Genomic DNA, 17,251 nt, shown 5'->3' on the forward strand with positions numbered 1-17,251 from the left:
CATTGTCTCTTTAATTTATGATACGTTTCATGTAATACCAGTCATGGTTTCAATAGTCCACTATGCTATATTATTATTATTCAACACATACGCATTATTCAATACATACTCATTTCTCACTTTTCCTCAGTTTCATATCATACTAGTAAAAAAGGCCCATTTCTGACACAAATGAAACAGGCGCTAGCAAGGTTTTCCTCGGAGTGTGTATGTTTGAGAGAGTGTATGTGAGAGTGACTGTGTGTGAGCGCGAGAGTGAATGTGCGAGTGTGTGTGTGTGTGAGAGAGAGAGAGTGAGTCTGGGTACGAGTGTGTCTGTGAGAGAGAGTGTGTGTGTGTGAGAATGAGAGTGTGTGCGAGTGCGTATGTGAGACAGTGTGAGAGAGAGTGTGTTTCACATAGATACAGTGTGTGCTAGAGAGAGTGTGTGTGAGACACAGACTCTCTGTGAGACTGAGTGTATGAGACCAAGAGAGTGTGAGAGTGACTGTGTGACACATAGAGAGTGAATGTGATACAGTGTGAGACATAGAGTGTGTGAGAGTGAGAGAGAGAAAGACATTGACTGTGACAGAGAGTGTGTGAGAGAGTGTGTGTGTGTGTGTGTGTGTGAGAGATACCTCCCCCCCCCCTCTCTGGTGTCAGGCCCCCCCTCTCTCTCTGGTGTCTGAGCATTACTGTGCAGGACGCTGAGCTCTAGCTGTGCTTCAAGGAACTGACCAATCCTATTTAATAGAATGCACCTCCAACATTCTGAAGCCGAGAAACCTCGTGTGGTTGGTCACTTCTGCTTGTGACGAACCCGGAAGTACGTGATGTCAATTCAGGAGATGGACACAGAGAGCAGGAATGCCTCAGCCATGCAGTCAGCTTCAGAATGTTGGAGGTGTGTTTTATTATATAGGATAATACACTATACATGATATTTACAAATTATAAAGACCAGTGATTAATTTTGTATAACATATTCTTTAGAGTTTATTTTGCACAATCCTTTGGCTAAATTTGTGTCTTTACATTATATTACGTTTTTTCAACTTGATATCTGTGATAACTTTTCATTATAATGTAAGTTCCATACAATGCATTTTTATACTCTCAATTTATGGGTATAGTCTCGGTTTTTCTTTTAAGGTTTCCATCATTTTTAGTATTCATTTAGTCTTTACATTATTCATCGGATATCTCCATGTTTTTATAAGTACAATTTAATTATCTTTTTTGAATATGTCATTATATACAAATTTTCACCATTTCTTATAGTTAGTACAGAGCAATTTTATATTTTTTATGAATAATTAAGTTCAAAGGGCGAAGTCTCAGTTTTCTTTTTCACTTTCCAGTTTACCATCATTCTTTATGTGTTGATGTATCTCTAACATGTCACTAATCCTAGCAGTGACATCTGTCTACATTAAAATATAAAAAGGTCAGCTTTGTTTCTAAACACTTTTATCAGTTTGTACTCCAGAAGACTTCAAGCGGTTTACGAGGTGTTTTGAAAGACAGCAAGGTACTGTATTATGCTTCTTTCTTCTCCTCCTTAGGATCCAAGCGTTGTATTTTCATTTTCCCGCATTTTTTTCATGCCCTTTGTCCAGCACCTAATTGGATGGTTATTATTCTCCTGTGTTTAGGTTTAGATGTGATGTTTTTCCACCGCTTCTCTTTTTAGCCACCGTGCCCTGCTCCCCAGTGCCGATTTAGTATCGGTGCACTGTTTGTTCTCCTGTGCCTAGTTTCAAGCGCGAAGGTTTTCTAGCGCTTTTCTTTTCAGCAGCCGTGCCCTGCTCCCCAGTGCCATTTATTTTTATTCATTATTTTTGTTATTGTAGTTTCTTACCAGTTCCTTTCCAATTTGTTGACTGCATTACAGTTTTTCATTTTCTTTCTACTTTTACTTTGTGACAGTGGTTTTCTTGATGCATGCTTCCCAGTCTCGTTTCCAATATGTTTTTTCATTCATATATTTTTTTAGGATGCGTTTTTGGGGGGTCTTGTCGCTACCAGATTTGCTTTTCCTCCCTTCCCTCTTCTTCCTTCTTCTCTCTCCCTTTCCCCTCCCTCTTCTCCTTCCTCCCCCCTCCCCCCATTCTTTTTTCCATGATACAAACGTTGGCTGGGTTTCATTTTAGTATATTTTTTGGATCTTATCACTGCTAGGTTGTTGTACTAATAGTAGATGCCACATACACCGATTACCTTTCCTTCCCCCTCTTCTCCCCTCTTTTTCCCATTGACAGACAACAGACAACATACATTGGCTGGTTTTTGTTCAAAAATATCTTTTGCCCTGATCAACACTAAGACAAAAAGATACCATTATAGACATTGTTTAAACATGCTTTTTTGCTTTACCATTTGCATAGTTGTCAGTCATACATTCAATAGATAGATACTATATTTCTATGTAATTATCTTTTTCAAAATATATGATTACCCTCTTTTTTCAGATATTGAATATACCTGCATCATTTTGGTTACATCTCATTATCAACACACATCCAATCAAAAGGTATGGTTTTGCATATTAGGACCATTATATTCAATGTGTATATTTATCATTCCTTGACACATGATTAGTCCATTTTTATTGTTTTTTTTTTATCATGCTTACATTTTGTATTGTTGGGATATTTCAAATCTAATAGACATCTGTTACAGGAGCGTATCTGCATGGGGCCTCAGGGGCCTGGGCCCCCGCAGATTTTGCCCTGGACCCCCCCTACCGCCATCAACCCTCCCCCGCTGCCGTTGCTTACTTTTGCTGGCAGGGGACCCCAACCCCCGCCAGCCGAGGTCCGCTTCCACCTGCCGCTGCCTTAAAAACTACTTCTTCAGCCGGCGGGGGACCCCAAACCCCCGCCAGTTGCCCCGAGGTGTTTAAAGTTCATCTTCGGCCTCCGTGGCAGTGCTGCTGTTGATAGGAGCTGTTCAATCCACTTCGGAGTCTGACGTCGTTGTACGTTGTACGTGCTGCGACGTCAGACTCCGAAGTGGATTCAACAGCTCCTATCAACAGCAGCACGGCCACGGAGGCCGAAGATGAACTTTAAACACCTCGGGGCGGCTGGCGGGGGTTTGGGGTCCCCCACCGGCTGAAGAAGTAGTTTTTAAGGCAGCGGCAGGTGGAAGCGGACCTCGGCTGGCGGGGGTTGGGGCCCCCCGCCAGCAAAGGTAAGCAACAGCAGCGGGGGAGGGTTGCGGCGGGAGGGGGGTGGAGAGAGTCATTGGTGGCGGTGGGGGCTCTGACAATGGCGGGGGGGGGTCGGTGGCGGTAGGGGGGGGGCTAAAATGTGCCCCCTCTCTCTGGCTCTGGCCCCCCCCCTACCGCCGGAGTCCAGATACACCCCTGATCTGTTAACATATTCTTTAATCATATTTACCAATTACTATTTTCCAAATATATTTGTATATATAATTATGATGTTTGTTTGTTTCATTCCTGTTATGTTAGAATACTGTTATTTTAAATTCTTAAGTTATTTGTCTCATTTACGTTTCAATGTTTTTATATATTTATACTGTGTCAAAGTAATATTGTTTTATTCAATTTTAATTTCTGATATGAATATATGTTTTTAGAGACTCCTGAGGAAGGTCCCTGTGGGCCAAAACACGACTCATGTCAAGTCCTGGATGTTTAATAAAGGTGCAAGTTTGTACATCGTCTGCTGCCCCCTCTTTTTTTCATCGCCCTTGTTGTGACTGACGTATCTGTGTGCCTACAAGGGTTCATGTTCTTCTGCATTTATGGTCAGGCCAGCCTCAAGCTCAGGAATGTATTATCAGAATGATTACAAAATACACAGGGCTCCTGATCCTATGGGTAATTCCCCCTCAGGAGTATAGCTGGGTTTGAGGGACAACCTGACAGATGCCTCTGGGGTCAGCTCTGTCAGTCTCAGTGCCTTCCCAGTGTCACAAAAGCAGGGGGTTTATAAGGGAAACAGGAGAAAATGAGGTACCTGTATGTGAGGAGCTTGCTCAGAAGATTCTACCACTGTTATCACTGTTTGGACGTGCCAGTCAGCCCCGTGACATCATTCAAAGGGGACGACTGCAGAGTACAAGATGCACCCACTCCTGCCTGCGGGTGGGAGACAGGAGAGAGCGAGGTACCTGTGTGTGAGGAACTAGCTCCAGAAGATTCTGCCACTGTCGTCGCTGTTTGGACAGTCCTATAACTGAAGCCTGAGTACAAGTCAAACCTGCTCCTACCTTCAGGTGGGAGACAGGAGAGAGCAAAGTACTTGTGTCTGGGGAGTTTGCTCCAGAAGATTCTGCCACTGTCATCGCTGTTTGGACACACCAGTAGGCCCCATGACATCATCTAAAGTGGTCGGCTACAGAGTACAAGCCACACCCTACTCTTGCAGCGAGCAGGCATGCCCCTTTTAAGCCCCTTCTAAGCCGATGAGAAGCCTGGAGCCTGGGGATTATCTTCCTTGAATGTTATTGCTACCTGGAGGTACTTTTTTGATATTATGAGGAGAAGGGCCCTAGTGGCCCTAAGAAGGTTACAGGACCGATAGATAAACCATCTGAAATTAGCAACTAAGAATTCTTAAGCAGCCTTGTCATTGAGTTCTATCTCTGGAGTATCCCTTTGTTCAGGGAACAGGCCCAACCCACCCCCACATATTTCCTCCTTCAGGCCAGTGGAATTAAGTCCTTAGAAGATGGTGGATTGTTTCCACTGAAAGGAGAATCTTCTATCCCCATTCTTCCAGCAATACCATCTACTAATTTGATGTCTACTTCACTGAAGCCTGTTGTTTGGACGGAATTTTATGCTCCTGAACCCAGTGTGTGCCCGCTGAAGATGATGTGACATTATTAGATATTTGGAAAATTGTTTGTGGTTTGGAAGAGCTCTTTAAAACGCCAGTGACTCAATCATGTGATTTTTCACAAAGTATGGTGTCCTATGTTGAGGAAACTGAAATGAGGATCCAGAAATTAGAGACTCGTTTGTCAACGCAAGAGACTCAAGTAACAATTACAATTAACAATTACAATTTATTAAAAGTTGATATATTGCCAAGCCTCTGCAGATTTCGGCAGTGTAGACTAAAGTGAAATAAAATATTAGAAAAAGAACGCCATAATCTTTAAATAGGATACACATAAATTATGCATTCCAAGAAAACAAAAATAGAAAATTATATTAAATCATATTACACCTTATTACTTTGCATTCCCAGATATCTTACAGAGGTTTTGTCATTAACTTGAGCCTGATGAGATTTTAATTTCCTAAACATTTTCCTAAAAATGTAACACAGGTGAATCAGCAGGAGGGTAGCTTTGATGTAATGTCCAATAAAGAATCTTTTGATTTAACTAAATTTCTTGAAACAACTTAGGATGGTATATCTGAGCGAGCCACCCTCCTGGTGTCTTTTACATGTGAAAAGGATGTTTCTGTGATGAAAGCTTACTTCAAGAAAAAAGCTTTCCTGTTTTATGGAATTAAGATACACATTTTCCAGATGTAGCTCATGTTACACAGCTACATAGAAGAGCTTTTTGTTGCTACTTGTCTTGTACTCTTGCAGTGAGGGCTAGTTTCTTTTCCTCTGCAAATGCTTAATTAAGGTTCCCGATTCTAATTATATATTTTTGATCCAGCACAGCTGGAGCAGTTTTGGCTAGAAGTAAATTTCCTTTTGTTGTTTTTTTTGTTTTGGATTGTGAGCTAGATGGGGAAATGAGTTGTTAAGGGGATGTTCACAGAGGCAGGGCACAGGCGTCTCCCACAATTACACATACAAGTTATAAAATAGTGTCATTTACGTGCCAAAGTGCAACATGTAGGTGTGCACATTTATGCCTGCTATTTATGGCATAACTGGGTGCACCAAATATTAGCATGTAAATGCCAACTTATGATAGTATTTTATCACAGAATCTGTTATAGAGTTCATGACTAGTGCCCAGCATTTTGGCGTCCTAAAGTTTGGCACACTTTATAGAGTTTAAGTATTGACAATGAATGTGACTATGCTGATCAAACTTATAAAACTACACTTCCATGACTGTATGACTGTCCTATTTGTGATGCCAGTATTTGATCATGATGGAGTGCAATCTGAACGAAGTGGCAGGTAAGGCAAACTAGATGGGTCTTTATGCGGGTCTTCATCTGCTGTCAAATACTATGTTACTATGCCTATTGTTGTCCTGCATGGTGCCTTTCTTTTACAATTTAATTCTGTGTTACAATATCACTGTCACGATCAAGTCCATACTTAAGAAGTACTAATTGTGGCTTCATTACCTTTTAAATGGAATGTTGCATTCACTTCTGTATCAGCTTTAAAAATGCAGCTATAATTTCCCATATGGCTGCTGTCATCGATCGGAAATCTATAGTAAAAAAAAAAACAGGTACTGCTATTTTCCCCACTCTAAATGAACCATTGAGAAGTCAAGATAAAATATTTTTTTTAAATCAAAAAGTATGTATGTAAATGAAAACTACCATGCCCCACCCCATAGAACAGTGCTTCTCAGTCCTCTCCTAGAGGCATGGCTATCCAATCAAGTTTTCAGGATTATCACAATGAATATGCACGAGAGAATTTTTGCCAGTGATGGGATTCCAAAATATACAACTTTATCTCAAACATATTCATTGAGGGCATCCTGAAAACCAGGAGAGGAGCACTATCCTAGAACACCTCTCCTGAATGAATGAATGAATGAATGAATGAATGAATGAATGAATGAATGAATGAATGAATGAATGAATGAATGAATGAAGGTAAAAGGGTATATATGAAGAGCTTATGTGCACACTTTGATCCATATTTAGGGAGTGCAGTCTTATCAAAAGACATTTCCATGGATAAAGTACTGTTTTAAATGCAGAAATCACTTATAAAATTACTCTTCCTATGGAAGTCACATAAATATGAGGACTGTACTATATTTGATGCATTACCTCCTAATTTGTTCCCTCATGTTTTTACATTCTCTAGTAAAAATACATATGACTGAGGTTCTTACAAGTCTACACACTAGCAAAGTGAGTCACTCACTTATAAAGAGTATGCCAAGGATGTCCTGTTTTATTAATAGTAGATCTGGTGCCATCAATTTCTTTGTCATTATGCTTCCAATATACTTCCACTGCTGATATGCTCCCCAAATCAATGGACAGTGTGCATGAGAGTTCCATATTAGTGGGGTTGTCTATTATAACAGTTTTCTCTGATGCGGCAGAAACCCCTTTTTGGAAAAAAAAGTGAATGTTACAAAATACAGTAACTAACACAGCAACTCAATTTATTGCTTCATTACTGAAATGTGGTAAATTTGAAGCATCTTGTGAACTAAATTGTAATGTAAACAGTTTACAGTTGTATAAGTCAGTTTCATTCTTTATATCTAGAACAGTCATAATATAAAGCTAAGATTTTAGAGGGCTATTTTCAAAATGCCCACTTTGCTGCAAAGTCTGTGGGCACATTTTGCCTAGTGTCAGGGACGGCCCAAGGCAATCTGCCACTTGAGGCATCCCCACCCGGCCATGGTCTATCATCTCCCCCTTCCCTCCTCAACCCTCTTCCCTGTATTTACCTTCTTTATTTCTTTTCCAAAAGGTGGAAGTGGCAGCAGCAGTGATTCCCATAGGCTGCCCTGCTTCCGGCTCTGGCCTCTTCGCTCTACTGCGTCCCGCCTCTGAGGGGGTGGACCACAGTAAGAAGAGGCCAGTGCCAGCGGCAGGGCAGTCTATGGAAATCGCTGTCACTGCCGCCTTTTAGAAAAGAAAAAAAAGAAGAGGGCTGAGGGGGGAAGGGGGGAGATGCCACTCCATGGAGAATGCAGCCTGAGGCCCTCGCCTCAGTTGGCCTAATGGTAGGGCCACCACTGCCCAGAGTACAAATATCCTACAGATAAAGTACCTGTGCAGATTTGCACTTCCTTTTTCTGCAGGCACTTTATCCCCACCAAATTATATGCAAATCTTTGTTTTCACCCCAGCAACAATTCCGGAGCATGCATTAGAAGTGGAGTGGAACAGTAGTCAAAAACAGCATTTCCCAAATTGTGCACCGTGGTGCACCATCAGACTCACAGGAGTGCCGCAGACAGAGATGAGGAATAAGCGCACACACACCTGAATGTGCACACCTCCAGGCAGGCACATAGACAGAAGGCTAACTGGTCTCCTCCTCCTATGTGCCGTGGCCAGGCTTATCGCGTGTTAACGCGTTAACTCTGCTCTGCCACCAGTCATGGGTTGGGTCCTTCTTCCTGCCTCGTCCCACCTCCTCTGTGAAGTACTTCCTGTTTCTACATAAGCAAAAGGGGATGCGGCAGGAAGAAGGACCTGACCCGTGGTCGGCGGCAGAGCAGAGTTAACACATTAACCCGGGTCCCAGCATGCAGGAACAGGAGACAGACCAAGGGAGCACAGCAGAGGCACTAGGAGCTAATGGTACTGGGCCATGTCAGCAGCTATCAGAGAGCAGACAAAAGGGTGAGCTCAAGGCAGCTCTTTCTATACACAGGGGATTAAAGGCGCACCCCCCATTAAAACATTTTTTCCCAGAATAGCTTTTTGTATTAAATTCATTTTTCTAAAATGTGCAGTCAGTATCTTTGAATCTTTTTTCCCCATCCAGTGTGAACACAGTTTGAAATAATTAGAGCATGCCATTGAGATGGTGTAATAGGGTCCAGGGAAGAAAGATGGCAGGAGCCACCCTCCACACCTCAGGCTGGACATGCTGATTGGGCAAAAAGGAGAAAGGGGGGGAGGTTGCATTTGGACTTATTACTTGCATTGTGGTTATTTAAGAATAAAATATAATTTTTCTTTCAATTTAATTGATTCTTTGGACATAACTACATAATAATCCAAACTGTTAGGTATTTCTTTTGATTTAGGGGGCGCCATGAAAAATTACTGACACACTAAGGGCGCCTTGAACCAAGAAATTTGGGAACCACTGGCCTAATGGTTTGCCCTTATATGGAAAGCTGACCCCTCGTGGTAGTACCACTACCACTGGAGTTGGGGGTAGTCTGGGTAGAGATTACCAAATAAGGGAAAAATTCTCTTATATGGCAAACCGACCCCGCTCAGTACATCCCAAGATGCACCATGCAGAGTCAGGTGCTGGCATTTTTCAAGATGACAGTGCTAGAGACAGGAGTGAGTGCCTCTGCCTATGTTAAGGTATGGCCAGGGGAAGACTGAGAAAGCCTAGAGGGGGGTGCAGAGGTGGGGTAGGAGGGTAACCTAGACACCAGGAATTTGAATTTTTTAAGTTGAGGGAAGAGGAGATTGTATCAGGGATGCAGGTGCCACTATATTCCAGGGAATTCTTTCTTGATGTTGAGGGAAGTGGGGTTGGGTTGGGATGGTGGGGGGGGGGGGGGGGGTCAAAATAGGGGCCACTAGACTACCAAGGATTTTTATTTTCAGGAACAGGGGGTTGAGTCAGGAGAGGGAGGAGGCCACTAGACTACTAGGGATTTTGAGTTTGGGGGGAGATGTCGAGGTGGGTGTGATGAAGAAAGTAGGGGCATGAGCAAGGCCAGTGCAACCCAGTAAGCACGATAAGCATGGCAGGGAGTTGCCGACCTCTGGGGGGGCACCAAAAGCTAACACAAGTCACTCTACCTGTTGTGCCAGCTGTTGGGCTGCTCTCTCTCTTTCTCAGCTCCTGCGGATCCACACCTCTCCACCCCACCAATCCCATGCACTCCAACACTGCCTGTCACCCTCTTCTTCCAAAAACCCATCTCCCCCCCCCCCCCCGCACAATCCAGCATCTTTCTCCCTTCCCTTCTCCCCCTCCTCCTCCAGCCAGTCCTCTAAAAACTTACCCTGAGTCGCCAGCAGTACCAACCATGCATGTAGCTTGCTTCGGGCCTTGCCTCAGCCGTGCCCATCTCCTCTGATACAACTTCCTGATTGTTTCCGCAAGGGCAGGGTGGGGCTGAAGGAAGGCTCAAAGCAGTCTGCTTACATGGCTGACATTGCTGGTGACTCAGGGTAAACAATTTTTAAATCCAGGACAGGTAGGGGGCTAGGACTGAGACTGGAGCTGTAGGCTGAAAGGGGGGCAGGTGGGAGACGGGGCTAGGGTTGGAACTGCTGGCTGAAAAGGGGGGAAGGTGGGGAAAAGAAGCTGGAGCTGGAACTGCTAGTTAAAAAGGAAGGGGCAGGTAGAAGAAAGATGGCTATCCAAGGCTGGGGTCGAAACTGCTAGCTGACAAGGGGGGCAGGTGGGAGAAAGGGGGCTGGGGCCAAGGCTGGAACTGCTGGCTGATAAGGGGAGCAGATGAGAGAAAGGGGGCTAGGGCCTGGGCTGAGCATAAGACTAGCCATACTAGGTAAGACTGATGGCTCATCTAGCCCAGAATCCTGCTTTCAGCAGTGGCCAATCCAAGTCACAAGTGCATGGCAGAATCCCAAAGAGTAGCAAGATTCCATGTTATCAATCCCAGAGATAAGTAGTGACTTTTACCATGTCTACATTAATAGCAGATTATAGTCTTTTCCTCCGGTCTTTTTAAAACCAGATGCACTAACTGTTATTACCACATCCTCTGGGAACGAGTTCCAGAGCTTAATTATTTGTTTAGTAAAATAATATTTTTCTATTTGTTTTAAAAGTATTACCATGTAACTCATGGAGTGTCCCCTAGTCTTTGTACTTTTTGAAAGAGTTCTACCTCACTTAGTATTTTGTAGACTTCTATCATATCCCCTAGGCATCTCTTTTTCAAGATGAAGAGCCCTAACATCTTAAGCCTTTCCTCATATGAAAGGAGTTACATCCCCTTAATCAATTTTTTCACCCTTCTTTGAAACTTTTCTAATTCCACTAAATCATACACAATACAAGAGAAAAAAGGGGGGGGGGGCAAATGGAAGAAATGGGGCTGGGGCTGAAACAGCTGGCTGAAAAGGGGAGCAGGTGGAAGAAAGGAGGCTGGTGCTGGAACTGGGCTTGAAAAGGGAAGGGCAGGTAAGAGAAGCTGGGGACAGTAGAAGAGGGCTGATATTGACAGATGGTAGGGGTGACAGAAATGGTCTGATGTTGGCTTTTTCCTTCTTCATTCAACTGAAACAGCCCTTGCTAAACTCTCCAATGACCTGACCCTGAACAGATCCAAAAGTGTCTATTCTATCCTCATCCTTCTCGATCTGCTGCTTTTGACACTATTGATCACTGCCTACTCCTTGTTGATACGTTGTCCTCACTTGGATTTCAGGGCTCTGTTCTTTCCTGATTTTCTTCTTCTCTCTCCCATCGCACTTTTAGTGTATGCTCTGGTGGATCCTCCTCCACTTCTATCCCACTATCAGTTGGTGCACCTCAGGGCTCTATTTTGGAACCTCTTCTTTTTTCCATCTATACTTCTTCCCTTGATGATCTGATCTCATCCCATGGTTTTCGGTATCACCTTTATGCTGATGACTCCAAAATCTACCTCTCCACACCAGAAACTTTAGCAGGAATCCAGACCCAAGTATCAGCCTGCCTGTCTCACTGCCATATGAAACTAAACATGACCAAGACTAAGCTTGGTATCTTTCCCCTTAAACCCACCTCTCCTCTTCCCCCATTCTCTGTTTCTGTGGATAACACTCATCCTCCCTGTCTCATCAGCTCATAACCTTGGGGTCATCTTTCTCTATAATATCACCAAAATTCACCATTCCTTTCTGAGCACACTACCAAAACCCTTATCCACAACTTATATTCCGCCAGTGTCGCTATATAAGTACATAAGTATTGCTGTACTGGGACAGACTGAAGGTCCATCAAGCCTAGCATCCTGTTTCCAACAGTGGCCAATCCAGGTCACAAGTACGTGGGAAGATTCCAAAAAAGTAGAATACATTTTATACTGCTTATCCTAGAAATAAGCAGTGGATTTTCCCCAAGTCCATTTTAATAACGGTCTATGGACTTTTCCTTTAGGAAGACATCTAAACCTTTTTTTAAACCCCGCTAAGCTAACTGCTTTTACTACATTCTCTGGCAACGAATTCCAGAGTTTAATTACACGTTGAGTGAAGAAATATTTTTTCTTCAATTCATTTTAAATTTACTACTTTGTAGCTTCATTGCACACCCCCTAGTCCTAGTAATTTTGGAAAGAGTAAACAAGCGATTCACGTCTACTCATTCCACTCCACTCATTATTTTATTGACCTCTATCATATCTCCCCACAGCCATCTTTTCTCCAAGCTAAAGAGCCTGGGCTGAGCATAAGACTTTAGCCGCTTTAGCCTTTCCGCATAGTTTCCTCATAGTCCCATCCCTTTATCATTTTCGTCGCCATTCTCTGTACCTTTTCTAATTCCACTATATCTTTTTTGAGATGCGGTGACCACAATTGCACACAATATTCAAGATGTGGTCATATTAGCCCTGTTCTCAAGTCACTTCAATGGCTCCCTATCCATTTCCGCATACAAACTCCTCTTATTGACTTACATCTGCATGCACTCTGCAGCTCCTCAGTACCTCGCCACTCTTATCACTCCCTACACTCCTCCCCGGGAACTCCATTCATTGGGTAAATCTCTCTTCTCTGTACCCTTCTCCTCCACTGCCAATTCAAGACTCCGTTCCTTTTATCTTGCTGCACCATACTTCTGGAATAGACGTCAAGCTTCATCTCTGGCGTTCTTCAAATCTAGGCTACAAGCTCACCTCATCAGTCTCTGTAATATGATAGATATCCGGTTCCAGCAGCGAACCCGAGAACGGCACTCCTCAGAGAAGACAAATTGAAGGTGCCTAGCTACCAGTACCCTCCCAAGTACTTCCAGTCAAAGGGGACTGGAAGAGACTATGCAGGTGGACTGCACCCCCTCTCTGTTCAGGAGAAGCAGAGTCTCAAGACACTGAATTTATGTCTCTGTTATGGTGAATAGGGACATTATGCACTTCATCATTTATCATTTAGTCATTTTATATACCGTTTCTTATTGCTCCTGCAAAACAGAACGGTTTACATTTTAAAAAAATACAACTCATACATACAAACAAATAAGAACTTCAATCATTGATAGAAAAGCACTTAAATGCCCTAACAAACCCGAAACCTTAAACCAAGTTCTGGCCCCTCCTCCCAGGATTCCTAGTATCCTAGTTCCAGCAGTGCTCGACTTGGACTAAGGGAAGAAAAGTATCAAGGCTTTCCTGGACTCTAGCACAGGTGGGAACTTCATAGATGATGCTCTCATTCGATGCTTCAAGACTCCTACCCTGGACTATTCGGGTCTCTTCCATATACGGAAATATTCAAGGACATCTTAGAATCTAGACAACCCCCTTACACTTGAGCACTGGTGACCACAAGGAGGTCATCAGTGTGTACGCCCTCCAAACTTCCATGAAACCCATCATCCTGGTGTTGCCATGGCTTCAGAAACACAATCTGACCATAGACTGGGCGACAGGTGATATTACTACCTGGAGTGACGCCTGTGACCAATGTTGCTGGGATTCCGAGACACCCACTGTCACCTTAACCATGGCTGGTATTCCTGTTTTGCCCCGGACCAGTGGGGTTCGAGTCAAGATGCTGGACGGATGAGGGCATCAACTGATAAGCTGCAGAGGGGCACAAGACAAATAGCACCAGCCTTGTGCAAGAGGCAATGACTGCTCATGAAGTGACAGGAACCGGGGCATTTTGCAATGAGCATGCAGATTACCACTGTGATTTTAATATGGCAGTAATTTCCATGCTCAATGCATAAAGCAGGGATGTCCAATCTCAGCCCTCACCAGGTTGAGTTTTCAGTATTTCCCCAATGAATATGCATGAGATCTATTTGCATTCAATGAAGGCAGTGCATGCAAACAGATCTCATGCATACTCATGGAGGAAATCCTAAAAACCTGACTGGATTGCGGCCCTCGAGGACCGAATTTGGACAACCCTGGTTTACAGCATGCCGCAGTATTTTATGATTGCTAATCTTGCAGTAGAAGCTGTGCAGCTTTTTGTATTAGCACGCCAAGACAGAGTAACAGAGGACAAAAGAGGCGAGATTGTAAAGGTCACACAGAATGAGAACAGAGAATGGGCTTTGAGTTTTAGATAACGACAGATAACTTAATAGTATTTTAAAGAATCTTTCACTTAAGGATTAAATGAAAATCACAGTACTGAAATACTTTTAGATTTTTACACAGCATCAGATTAATTTACATGAAAAAAAAACCAAACAAACCTAAAGCTATGTGGCAAACTCGAAAAGACATGTAGATACATGCATAATCTTTTTTAAAAAGTCGCTTGAACTTTAATCCATATCTTATTACACCAGAGCTGCTAAATCCTTAGGTGGCAGGTTTCTATGACAATGCAGATTTCCTCTTGGCAACTTGGCCTGTTTAAGGTTGAACAAGCTCAGGCCCAGACAGAAAATAGCTCCCATCTGGTACCACCTTGTAGAAGGTTGTGTGAAATGGCAGAAAGAAGCTGATAAGAAGTAGACTGCAGTGGTGAAGAAACTGACAGCAAAAGCGCAAGACAAAGGACAAATGAGAACAAGATGGTACAGAACATGAGGAATTAAGAAAGGGCTCAAAGTGGGGGTGAAAGGAGGATAAAGAAAGCTGAAAGGGGGTAAGATGGAAATAGAGAGGTCCAGAAGAGGCAAGCAAGACAAAAGGGGTTGTGAGGAAGATGGCAGGCTACAAGAAAAGAGAAGTAAATTAAGAAAAGATTGTGAAAATAAGTTGAAAAAGAAGATTTAAAAAGCAACATCAGGAAATCCTTTTTCAGAGAGGGTGGTAGATGCTTGGAATGCTCCTCTATGGAAGATGGTAGAGACGAAAAAGGTTACAGAGTTCAAAAAATGCATGGGATAAACACAGAGGATTCCTATATGGCAAGAAGATGGAACAAAGTATGGGAAAATTAGGTTCTTACCTTGGTAATTTTCTTTCCTTTAGTCATAGCAGATGAAGCCATTACGTATGGGTTATGTCCATCAACCAGCAGGGGAGATAGAGAGCACTCAAACGTTCACAGTGCCCTCTTGGCCAGCTAGCTCCACTGCCTCTTCAGTATTTGAAGCTTCCAAAGCAGTATGGCAAACCGCAATGGGAATCACAAGAGCTTTCCTCACAGCGAACGATGGCCCATCACAAGGGCATGAACTCATAAAGGAGGGAATGCACATCCTCCTGGAGGGAATAAACTCATCCTCCTTATTGTATAAGTGGAGGGGAACACATGCGCCTCCTGGAGGGAATCACACATCCTCCCAACACGCTGGAGGGAATGAACTCATCCTCCTATTTATAGAACTGGAGGGGAACACACGCGCCTCCTGGAGAGAATCAACACATCCTCCAAAAAAAACATGCTGGAGGGAATGAACACATCCTCCTAAATTTAAACTGAACATGAATCCTGAAGATTGTTTTCCAACTTTCTCCCAAGGAAGGAACTTCAGGAAATTAGAACAGAACCTGAAAAACAGATTCACAGCATACAGACAATCATACAGGGAGGGCTCATGGCTTCATCTGCAATGACTAAAGGAAAGAAAATTACCAAGTGGAGTGGAACAGGTGGATGTGAAGCTTCTGTTCACGCTTTCCAAAAATACTAGGACTAGGGGGCATGCGATGAAACTACAGTGTAGTAAATTTAAAACAAATCGGAGAAAATTTTTCTTCACCCAACGTGTAATTAAACTCTGGAATTCGTTGCCGGAGAAAGTGGTGAAGGCGGTTAGCTTAGCAGAGTTAAAAAAGGGGTTGGACAGTTTCCTAAAGGACAAGTCCATAAACCGCTACTAAACGGACTTGGAAAAATCCAAAATTCCAGGAATAACATGTATAGAATGTTTGTACGTTTGGGAAGCTTGCCAGGTGCCCTTGGCCTGGATTGGCCGCTGTCGTGGACAGGATGCTGGGCTCGATGGACCCTTGGTCTTTTCCCAGTATGGCATTACTTATGTACTTATGTACTTATGGGATGTAACAAAGCAATCCCTAGATAGGGTGGGAACAAGCCACACCACGCGCTAGCACTTGTGCACCAAAACGCGCATCCCTCCTGGCAGCCACATCCAGTCTGTAATGTCGGGCAAAGGAGAGCTTAGAAGCCCATGTTGCTGCACTGCATATCTCTTGAAGAGAGAGTGCTCCAGTTTCAGCCCAAGAGGAAGAAATCGCTCTAGTAGAATGTGCCTTAAAGGCTACAGGCAGAACCCTGCCGGCCAGCAGATAAGCTGAAAAGATAGTTTCTTTGAGCCAGCGGGCAATAGTGGCTTTAGACGCTGGAGACCCTCTGCGAGAACCGGATAGCAAAACAAACAGATGATCAGAAGTCCTGAAAGAGTTAGTAACTCGCAGATACTGCAACAGAGTCCTGCGCACATCCAAAAGGTGCAGCTGCCCAAAAGATTCTGGAAACTCTTCCTCTGAAAAAGAGGGCAAGAAAATAGGCTGGTTTAAGTGAAAGGCTGAAACCACCTTAGGCATAAAGGAAGGCACGGTCCGAACCGTGACTCCGGACTCTGAAAATTGCAGAAATGGGTCTCTACAGGACAGCGCATGCAGCTCTGACACCCGTCTCGCCGAGGTAATGGCCACCAGAAAAACGGCCTTCAGTGTCAAGTCTTTCTCCGATGCTCGCCGAAGCGGCTCAAAAGGAGATGCCTGCAGGGTTTTCAAAACTAGCCCCAGGTTCCAAGCTAGACAGGGTGCTCGCACTGGAGGTCGGAGCCGAAGCACCCCTCTAAGAAACCGTGCCACATCTGGGTGAGCAGCCAAAGACACGCCTTCCACCTTACCACGAAGGGAGGTCAACGCTGCCACCTGCACCTGCAGGGAATTATAGGCCAAGCCTTTTTGTACACCTTCCTGCAAAAAGTCCAGAATCGGCGAGACAGGAGCCCGCATTGGAACAATGGCTCTGGAAGCACACCAAGACTCAAACAGGCACCAAATCCTGGCATAAGCCATGGAAGTGGACCGCTTGCGGGCTTGCAGGAGAGTGGAAATAACTTTATTGGAATAACCTTTATCCCTCAATTGCGCCCTCTCAATAGCCATGCCGTAAGACCAAAGCGGCCAGCGTCCTCCATGGCTACCAGTCCCTGAGTCAAGAGGTTCGGTACCAGAGGTAACGGCAGAGGAGCCTCCAGGAGCATCTGTCGGAGGTCTGCATACCAAGGTCTCCTTGGCCAATCCGGGGCGATGAGGACCACTTCTCCTGGGTGCAGCCGAATCCGCAAGA

The 17,251-nt window shown here is 44.0% G+C and overlaps 1 protein-coding gene across 1 annotated transcript in view; it reads right to left on the minus strand.

Annotated features, from left to right (window-relative positions):
* Positions 1 to 17,251, minus strand: part of EMB (embigin) — a 125,569-nt gene that overhangs the window by 49,453 nt on the left and 58,865 nt on the right. The window contains exons 4-5 of the mRNA XM_030192220.1: positions 7,047 to 7,236; positions 6,284 to 6,372 (exon numbers count right to left, since the gene is read on the minus strand). Coding sequence (XP_030048080.1) covers positions 6,284 to 6,372; positions 7,047 to 7,236 — 279 coding nt within the window. The remainder of the gene's footprint in view (positions 1 to 6,283; positions 6,373 to 7,046; positions 7,237 to 17,251) is intronic.

This window comes from Microcaecilia unicolor, chromosome 2 (genome assembly GCF_901765095.1).
Source record: "Microcaecilia unicolor chromosome 2, aMicUni1.1, whole genome shotgun sequence".
NCBI classification, from domain to species: domain Eukaryota; kingdom Metazoa; phylum Chordata; class Amphibia; order Gymnophiona; family Siphonopidae; genus Microcaecilia; species Microcaecilia unicolor.